Consider the following 10,686-nt stretch of genomic DNA (forward strand, 5'->3'; position numbering starts at 1 on the left):
TATTATAGATTATTAATAGTGTATGTCAATTACAGGGGTGACACAGTGGCGCAATAAGTAGTGCTGTCGCCTCACAGCAAGAAGGTTGCCGGTTCAAGCCTCGGCTGGGTCAGTTGCCGTTTCTGTGTGGACTTTGCATGTTCTCCCCGCATTTACTTGGATTTCCTCCGGTTTCCTCCAGTCCAAAAACAGGTGAATTGGCTAGACTAAATTGTCCGTAGTGTATGAGTGTGAATGAGTATGTATGGATGTTTCCCAGAGATGGGTTGCAGCTGGAAGGACATCCGCTGCATAAACGCTGGATAAAATGGCGGTTTATTCTGTGGCGACTCTGGATTAATAAAGGAACTAAGCCAAAAAGAAAATGAATGAATGAATATCAATTACACTTAATCTTTATTTTCTATGTTTTTGACAGGGGTCATTGGTTAAGCTTGCATTTCTTCCAACGCATTAGGGTGTTCTAATATCTGTCCCTATGTTTTATTTAATATCTCCAATTTATCATTATTGATATATCTCAACCTCTCCAAAGCAAGCATGTTTACGAGACCTCTACCCCACATAACAAATTTAGGTACAGATTAATTTTTCCACATTCTCAAAATGGCCCTTTTGGCAATTACTAAACCAAATAAGATGGCTCGCCTTTCATATTTTTAAAGACCTCTAACCAAATATCCCAAGAACAGCTATAAGTAGACATGGTTCAAGATATTTTGGAGGGCTTTAGAAAAACATTTTAATATATTTTCCCAAAATGTTTGTAATTAAGGACACAAGTAGTGGGTTAGGAGTATCAAGTATCAAGTGGGTCCTTGTGCTGTTTTACACATGAGGGGAGATACCTCATGTATATCCTCAAGGCTGCCTTCCCAAGTCTGCAAATTTATCTCTAACCTTAATTCGTTCTCCCAAGCTTGCTTTCATGATTCCATCTACAACTTCGTGTCATAACAAGATGCTATAGAAATATGACACAGCTCCTTGATAGGATTAAACCTGTTAATTTCTTCAAGCACATTGTCCACCTGTCATTTTAAAAAGTTTACTTAAATATATGAAAGACTTTCTAAAATAATTTTTTGGAAATCCTTTCTATCTTGTTTCTGAACCTTCTCTTATAAAGCCCACTTTAGTAGTGCTGTATTCAGCTTACAAGTAAACACCTACAGCTATAATTGGGTGACAGTTTTGCATGTTAATATACATCAAAGCAGAAAGTGGCATCTTTATAATAGTTAATTAATGCTTAAACTACAGGAGTTTTAAAATTCTAACCAATTGTGAAATCTACTTGCATCGTGCACAGGAGAATCCTCACAGATTTTCTTTAGTAAGATCTCAAACATACACAGTTTGTGGTTCATCACACACTGCAAGAAAATATTAAGATTATTGTGCCCAGGAAATGATTAGATTTACATGCTAACAGCTTTCTATTCTAAGCTGCTGCGTTCAAAAGCAAGGCAATTTCTCTCTGGCCTTTCTTTTTGTCCTTATGGCTGTGGTACATTTGATGTGCTTCCACAGAATTTCCACAAGCAAATTTTTGTAGTGAACTTCTACAGCAATTTGCTTTGCTCCTAAAGATCAAACAAGTTTCATATGGTCGGGCAGTCCTGCTGTGTCGGGATTGAGAGGTTAAACATTTGATCTGTAAACACCTCACATTAAAGCAAATGCAACGTTATGGATGTGACATTTGCAGTAAAAAACTTTAAACCTAAATTGGCAAAGAATGTCAACAGTATATTTGTAATGAGGGTTGTTGACAACAAGAGTTGGATCTAATTTGCAGCTTTTATTAGCGTGGTCAGGCAGCCAAGGTTCAAACAGGGATAGATGGATTGCATGTAGATAATCTAAAGAGAGCAGTCAGTAAAACAGGCTAAAGATCGAGACAGGTGGCTAAACAAGCATAAACATAAAACAAACAATGGTCAAAACACAGTTAGACAATCCAGCAAACACTTAAGTTATGCTCAATACAGTGAAAACAAGCCTCAGCATGGATGGTGATGAAGTGTTGTGTTTATAGTCTAAGTAATCAGTTCTGATCAGTTTCAGCTGTGTGTGTTTATTCAGGAGGCAACCTGAAACCGGTGTGTGACTGCAGGACATGATGGGAAATGTAGTTCTGGTAAATAATATGGAATGTTATCTCATTAACCACAAGGGCTACATTGCTTGTGATCACAACAATATTAAAATTGTTTATATTTTTCAAAACAACTAACCATAGATTGAAGGGATAAGATGTAAATATTTTTTTAGAATTGGGAAAAATAAACGTGTTATATATGTGACCCAAAATATATGCAAGTTTAAAGTATACAACATAATTTGTAGAAATTATCAGGAGTGGTACATCTGCATAAACTGGCCTAAAAATCCTGTATAGTGTGAGCCCAACTTTATTGTTGTTAAGGTCCATATTAATGCACATGTGTAATGGACAAATCAAATATGTTTAGACGTTACTGTCAGTTCCAGTGTAGTGCATTATTTTATTTTCAAATTCTCTGAAAACCCCTGCAATGTCTAAAGCCATCTAGAAAGGGACAGTTTAAAAGGCTTGTGAAATTGCTTAACATGGCTTAATGCATTTACAACTTGATATATAATGACTACATTTGGTACAGTTAATTAATAATGGATTCTTTGTTAAACTGATGACCCCAGAATATGAAGGCAATGTGCTTATATATAATGTGCTTGTATATATTAAGACCACATTCGATTGCACAATTTTATAGAAAAAAAATATTTCTTCTGGCAAGCATACGTGTTACTTCATCTCCCCTCTCGTATTACCTCGCTTCATAGCAAAATGAACCCAGAATATAAAAAGCAACATGCTGCTCAATTGCATGTTAAGTCTTTTCCTTTCAAAGTAAACTGTTGGGCAAAAAAAGCTTAACATTGCTTATTTGATGAATTGGATCACATTAACCTTAATCTTTGTCATTATTTATATTAGAAGAAAACGGGTTAACAATACAGACATAAACATTTATACACAACCTGACAAAAGTCTTGTAATTGATCCCAGTTGTAAGAGCAACATATAATAACTTGACTTCTTGTAGATCATTTGGAAATATGGCAGAAGGTCGATTTTTTCAGATGAATCATCTGCTGAACTGCATCCCAATAATCACAAATACTGCAGAAGGCCTTCTGGAACCCACAAGTCCCAAGACTCTCACAGAAATTAGTCAAGTATGGTGAAGGAAAAATCATGGTTTGGGGTTACATTCAGTATGGGGTGCATGCAAGAGATCTGCAGAATGAATGGCAACATCAACAGCCTGAGGTATCAAGACATTTGTGCTGCCCATTACATTACAAACCACAGGAGAGGTCAAATTCTTTAGCAGGATAGTGCTCCTTCTTATACTTCAGCCTCCACATCCACAAAAAAGCAAAGAAAGTCAAGGTGCTTCAGGATTGGCCAGCCCAGTCCCCAGACACAAACATTACTGAGCATGTCAGGGGTAAGATGGAGAAGGCACTAAAGATGAATTCAAAGAATCTTGATGAACTTTGGGAACTCTCAGGATGCTTTTATTAATAAGTTATTTGAGTCATTGCAGAGATGTATGGATGCAGTCCTCCAAGCTCATGGGAGTCATACACAATATTAATTATTTTTCCACTGCACTATGACTTTATATTCTATACTGAACATTATTTCTGCTAAGTGACAAGACTTTTGTCTAAGCAAGATCAGACCTTACTGTCCTAATTAAGTAATTAAAAATCAAGGCATGATCATATTTTATTTAGCTAAAATTAGCGTAATCTTAAGGCCTTCGCCTTTCATATAAGTCACCTCTGATACCAAATGATCAACTAGAAGTCAAGTTATTATTTGTTGTTTCTAAAACGTTGATAGGCGACAAGACTTTTGTCAGGTAGTATGTCTATAGATTTTTAGCAAAGTGTATATCCAGTTTTGTTTTTATATATCACTTAATATTTATATAACACATTGGACCTTAAGTCTACGTTTATTAAGTCCATTGCTGTTCCTAGAGGCAGATTCTGTTTCGTACACAGGATGCAAGTGAGTGTAGGACTTGTGATAAAACAATAGAACCATTATGATCCGTGATTCGAAGTGTGTTCAGAGTGGCAGTACTCGACAAATGCTGGACCATTGTTGTGCATGTATCTCTCCCACTTTCACACATGAGTGGGCGGGGCTAAAGAAGCAATGATGCAGAAGTAGGAGTTGATCCATCTTCTGCAGTGACTGTCTTTCCTTGCACTATTACGCCATACTGAGGTCAAATCTGAAACTAGACGCCTGGCAACCTGCTTTCAGTTAAACCCGTTTTTGGATTAACAAATTTATTACAGGATGTTTTTTAAATGCGATGATCTCATATATGTCAAAGGATCAAAGGAGGCTTGATTTCTCAATTCATGACCCCTTTAAAATATGGGTTAAAAATCTCTAAGCAATGTGTTTACCCCAAGAAACAGGATCAAATCATCTCACTCAAAAGCACAGCATGGAGCAGGGAAATAAATAATTGCAGTAATGGCACTCCTCTGGTTCCATTAAGCGCGAACGCAGCCACACAGCCCTCCTAATGCAGAAACATCCAAATCCACATAAATGGCTTCTCTCTAAGGCAGGGGTGGCTGAAATCCAGAGAATACTAAAAATCTAGGTCAATGGATTGCTGCACAGCTATGATGACTCCCTCCTCCGAAGTGTGTGTGCGTTATGCTTATGAACGAATGAAGACCAAACAGTCTGACCAGTAATCCAAGTAAAGAAAAAAAATAATATGTGTTTATACGTGGATTATGTGTGAACAACATGCAAGCTTTGCATTAATCCACGGATGAATGTGGTAATGCTAATTAGAATTTCATTTAATGCATTGGATTTGTAATGTACTCTTTATCCATCTTGAAGCCATATTTCAAACACTCCAAATTTCAGACAGGTCTGAATGAGTAAGGAGCTGGCAGATGAGTACACAAAGACTTGTCCTGCATTATTCAAGTGTTTTAAAGGCAGTGGCTGCAGGCATGTCTTCAGCTTCGCAAGCTTTACCTGCTTTCAAATGAAGACTGCAGAAATCAAATAGACAACAAACATGTTGGCGGTCTATAGTCAAGTGATTCATGTCATCTGAGAATTGTGTATTTTTAGCAGTCCCTGAGAGGGAACAAACGTCAGAAGATATCATTATGTTCATGGCTGCTTTGCTGCATATATTAATGCAACAAAATTGCGGGTCCTTTTATAATGAAACGTTATTGCAGATATAAAGAAAACAGCAGAGCATTTGCCATCTGAATCCCACTCAGTTTCTCCAGTCGGTGCCTAGCAACACTTTTTCAGCAGAATACACAAAATTAGCAGGGTAAGCGTGACCACAGCCTCAAAGCCATCGCTTGGTGAAGCCGAGCCTACAGATTCCTTGAAACTAGATCTGCACACAATGCCAAAGGTTTCCATACTAAAAGAAACACGTTCTCTAACTCAAAGGATCCTGTGGGTGAACGTATCTTCTGAGGGTTACACTAGACCAAAGTCAATAAAATGCCATTAAATCTGTGATATGAATTTAGTTTGTTTTGACTACACTATATGTAATCAATACATTACATAGAATGTAGTCCTGCATAAAGGCAACAGACAATTGAATAAAATGCATTGCTCAAATTACTGTAAAATGTCTCACAGGCCACTTTATTAGGTATGAGTTTAACTGCTCGTTAATGCAAATATCTAACAAGCCAAACACATTTCATTTTATAAGTGATCAAGAGGGTCTGATCAAGTTCAAAGCAAGCATTAGGATAGATTTTTTTTTTGTTAGTGGCTTTGAATGTGATGCTGTTGGTGCCAGATGGGATGGTCTAAGTATTTCAGAGACTGCTGATCTGCTAGTGTTTTCATGCACAACAATCTTTGGGATTAAACTGCCTGAAAATATCAGTCACCAGATCTTAATCAAATACAGATCCTTTTGGGATGTGCTGGAATTAAAGATTTGCATCATAAATGTGCAGCTGATGAATTTGCAGCAAATAAATGATGCTATCGCTTTAAATTGAGCCAAAATCTCAGAGGAATGTTTCCAAAACCTTTTTTATTTATCTCTGCTACAAAGTATTACGATAGTTCTGATTGCCTAAGGGGTTTGGGTCAAGGCACGTTTGGGGTTTGGTTGAAGGCAAGTTTATTCATGTAGCACATTTCATACACAATGGTAATTTAAAAGGATTTACATAAACAAGAAGATTACAGGGATAGTTCACCCAAAATTCTTTATTTACCAACTGTTTTTTTCTCCCTCAAGTAGTTCCTTTTGAGTTACCTTGTAAAAACAAAACAACAACAAAAAATATTGAAGTAATGGTACTAGTTTCCAACATTGTTAAAAAATCTTCAAAATAAAGACATTTATAAAGGTTTGAAACAAGTAGGTGAGTAAATTTCATTTTTGGAATCTTTTAAAGCATCATAAAATAATAACACTAATATAAGAAATAAAAAATACAAAAAAAATGATAATTAAAACAAGTTTAAAAGGAAGGAAATTTAAAAATTGTATTGGGTGCATAGCGCGTCTTGTCTCATACTAGCAAGATATATGCAACAAAGTAGCCAACAGATGTGCTTGTTTGCAGTCTGCTAATCCAAATGGAGCAGAGTTTGAGAGGATCTGTCCGTGGTCCTGAAACCAGAACATACCCCAAGATCCCCCCTAAACTTACACCAGAGCTGATCTCTGTGAAGGCATGTGGGATTTGAGCTCAAGCACTGTGAATAGATCAATCAAGTTCTGAGGTGATAATTCATATCACAGCCTAACTAATTCATGTTCCAATCTAGCACAGTAATTGCAGGAGTATATTTGGAAATCTGGAGAAGCAGGGTGCGATGCTTGTATCTTTCCAGCTGTCATTTTCCTTTAAGATGATGTAAGGCTCATCTCCCTAAGAATGGTCTCCCTCCCCCGTCCAAAGCCTCTCTCAGCACGCTGCATTCATTCGCACTACGCTGCTGATGCTCTGGAGAGTAAGGATGCACAAACTTCCCAATGCACCCTCCTTTTCTGCTTGAGATGCTTTTACTGATATCCTGGGTGAGTGCCAGGTACATGTAGACTAACTATTCTGGACGGAGAAGGTTTCCTAGGAGAGAGAGAGAGAGGGAGGGAGAGAGAACAAGAGAGAAGCGCTCTTCTGAAGGAAGTTGAAGCTGTCTGGGTTGGTGCAGTTTTTCATTTTTTATAAGCAGAACTTATTTTTGGATTTTCTGCTGGATGAGCTGCACAATTGGTTCCCTCGGGTGAGAGCTCGTCTATTTTTACCTTTCAATAAATAACAGGCAATGCATATTCATCTATGTAACGTGGGAGAAACCGAGTAGTCTCATGCTGTCGATTTGCTGCATTTATACATTTATAAACACTCTGCAGGTCTCAGAGATGCTGTATGTAGCACGATGGACGATGAACGTCTATTAGAAAGTGGGCAGGTTATGTTCTTCTTTACTTTCTGCACGCTGAAATCGAGTCGAAAACTTTTGCGTCTTCACGTTTTTTGAAGAGTAACACACCGAAATGGCCCTGACTGAAAATTGCAGGACTTATCAAACGCCCAAGGACAGTGGATGTGCTCAGAGTTGCTCTTCTGATGTGGTGGAGCTCAATGTAGGTGGACAGGTGTACTACACTCGCCATGTCACCCTCACCAGTGTGCCAAACTCACTGCTGGGTAAATTGTTCTCCTCTAAAAAAGACATTTCTAACGACCTCACGCAGGACATCAAGGGACGCTACTTCATCGACCGGGACGGATTTCTCTTTAGGTACGTGCTGGACTATCTCCGCGATAAGACTGTCGTCCTGCCGGATTATTTTCCGGAGAAGGGGAGGCTGAAACGCGAAGCTGAGTTTTTCCAGCTGCCCGAGCTCGTCAAAATCCTAACCCCAGATGATTATAGTCACAGTGATTTTGACGAAGCATCCCAGGGAAGCGACCAGAGGTTATATCCAGCCTCTTACCTGGACGCGCGCGACCGACGCTACGGCTTCATCACGGTCGGGTACAAGAGCTCGTGCGCATTCGGGAGGGACACTGATCCCAAAGCCCGCGGAATACCCAAAATCTTCATTTGCGGAAGAGTCGGTCTGGCGAAAGAAGTTTTCGGCGACGCACTAAACGAGAGCCGGGATCCTGACAGACCGCCGGAGCGTTACACTTCTCAGTTTTACCTGAAGTTTCGCCACCTGGAGCGAGCGTTTGATATGCTCGCGGAGAGCGGGTTCCACATCGTCGCGTGCAATTCATCACTCACCACATCTCCCCACAACAGGCATGCTGATGATAGATACTGGTCCAACAACACAGAGTACGTCTTCTATCGTAAGTACAGCTTATTTACTCTTTACGTTGTATTACAAAAAGAAAGAAAATAAAGCCATTTGGCAATGCTGGGTAGTTACTGATCAGATGAGATGTAATCTGGATTACGTAATCAGATTACAAAATGGAGTACTCGTAGTTAGATTATATTGCTTCTTAATATGAACATAATCAGATTACAGTTACTTTTTATGAATTACATGATTACATAGAGCATTAGTAACCCAACAGCATCCCACTTTTTTCTCTTATCATTTTTTCTTTCTAGTATGTCTTTCTAGTATGACTTTATTAGTATGTGTACAATTTGACCTAAAATGAGCCTATTTAGTTTACATTTCCCTGTTTGAAAGTTAACATTCCAGCAATTTAACAACATGCATTATTCTGTTGTCTGATCACATTACTGATGTGTGGGTCAATAGATAAAATGTTATAAATATGATAGGTCGAAAAATATTTATATACTGTACAAAAGTTGTCAGAAAACAAAACCAAAAGAGTAAAAATGGTTAATTGATTGGTCAGTGGTCAGTTACCAAATGGTTAAAAATGAAATCTAAAAACAATTGCCAATTTTAATTGAAATTACTTTATCTCAATCAGTATTCAAACTTTTTTTTGACGACAAAATCTTAAATTCTAAATGCTAAAATATTAAAGTAAATCAAGGGCGTGCATGAAGCTGTGACCACCAGGCGGCGTACTCTGATAGTTTGCTCATTTTTGTCCTGGACACTTTCAGGATTTGCCTTGAATAAAAAGATTGTGCTCATTTCTCCAGGTGACAAATGCACTTCCTGTTAAGTATTAGCAGACTGAACTGAGACTGAGTGTGTCCGCTCAGAACATTGGTAGAAAAGAAACAGAACCAGAGAGAGAGAGAGAGAAAGTGGGAGAGGCTTTTGAGCCAATGCAGATGTGGACAATTCCCTCAAGTCTAGCTCTCAGGGATATGAACAGAGTGTGGTATGAATATTTCAGTAATCTACCACAGCGATGGTCATGTCGCTCAGCCGTTTCCTCCCTCCCTCTCTCTCACTCGCTCTTTCTCTCTTTACTTAAGTAAGTAAGTACAAATACATGTAAGTGGACCTTTTGAATATACATTTGTTCTCCAGCGCTTGCCTGCATTATCGGTTCATTTGACTTGTATTGTCTTAAATGAGAGAGATGTTGCAGCATATGGCCAATTAAAAATCACTTTGTGCTTAATTCCAAATGAGTCCCCTTGGAAATCCTAAAAAGAGTAGGCCTGTAATGGAGCGCTTCAGGAGGACAGTCACAAGATTTGGGGCGATTGGACATATGGTTGCTTAATGATTTGTTTTCTGTCATCAGTATAATTACTGCAGCACTCAACCTCTCTTATAGCCCACAAATAAGGGAGAAAAAATATGACACATAGAAATATGTAATAAGGTGATGAGTCTATATGAAAATCAGTTGCAAAAGTGATATTGCGTTTTAAATGCACCCTCTGCTTTTTTAAAAATCTCTTATTATCAGTGGTGTAAATGAATAAATTACAAATTACTGTAATTGAGTAGTTTTTCTCAGGAATTGTAATTTACGAAGTAGTTTTAAAAATGTGTACTTTTACTTTGCCTTGAGTACATTTTTTAAAGCAGTATCAGTACTTTTACTCCACTACGTTCCTTCAACCTGCAGTCACTACTTTATTTTTTTCTGTCTATGGTGATTGGGAAAAATCAGTCCTGCAAGTCCAATCAAAAAGCACACAGAAGGTACAGTAAATCGCATCATAATGAACTACCTCAAGAAATGGGCGATTTAAAATTGTGGCAAACTGTTTGGAAGTGTTAAAAATGTCCAAGAACATGTCCAAAATCTTTACTCGCATTGACCAAGAGAGTGTTTAGATGCATGTCACTGATGAGAAGCTGACCGATGTTTAATGTATGATGAACAAAAGGGCCTTAAACACCCTGCAGGCATAAGACACCAACATGACGTCAGATTGACGCTGTATCCCACCGTCGTAGGGACGATGCATTTTGTCTGTAAATGACAATCGGTTTGACTTCAGGATCCACCATCAGGCCGACGTCAATGTCCAACATCCAAATCAATAGGTAATAATGTTACAGTTTGACGTTGTTTGGACGTTACCACTATGACATCTATCAGACGTTGGATTTTGGTTGCCATACTTGACAAATAAATGTTAGTATTTAATGTCAATATGGTTTAAGATGTTAGCTCGATGCTGGATGTTGGTCACTCACTCTCACAACCTAAAACTGATCTAAAATCAAT

The 10,686-nt window shown here is 38.2% G+C and overlaps 1 protein-coding gene across 1 annotated transcript; it reads left to right on the top strand.

The window, feature by feature from the left end:
* Positions 1–7,574: 7,574 nt before the first annotated feature.
* Positions 7,575–8,492, top strand: kctd16a (potassium channel tetramerization domain containing 16a). The gene is given in 1 exon segment (NM_001037238.1): positions 7,575–8,492. A coding segment is annotated over 1 exon segment (858 nt). The 5' UTR covers positions 7,575–7,601; the 3' UTR covers positions 8,460–8,492.
* Positions 8,493–10,686: the final 2,194 nt, after the last annotated feature.

Source organism: Danio rerio, chromosome 14 (genome assembly GCF_052040795.2).
Source record: "Danio rerio strain M-AB ecotype USA chromosome 14, GRCz13ab, whole genome shotgun sequence".
NCBI classification, from domain to species: Eukaryota; Metazoa; Chordata; class Actinopteri; order Cypriniformes; family Danionidae; genus Danio; species Danio rerio.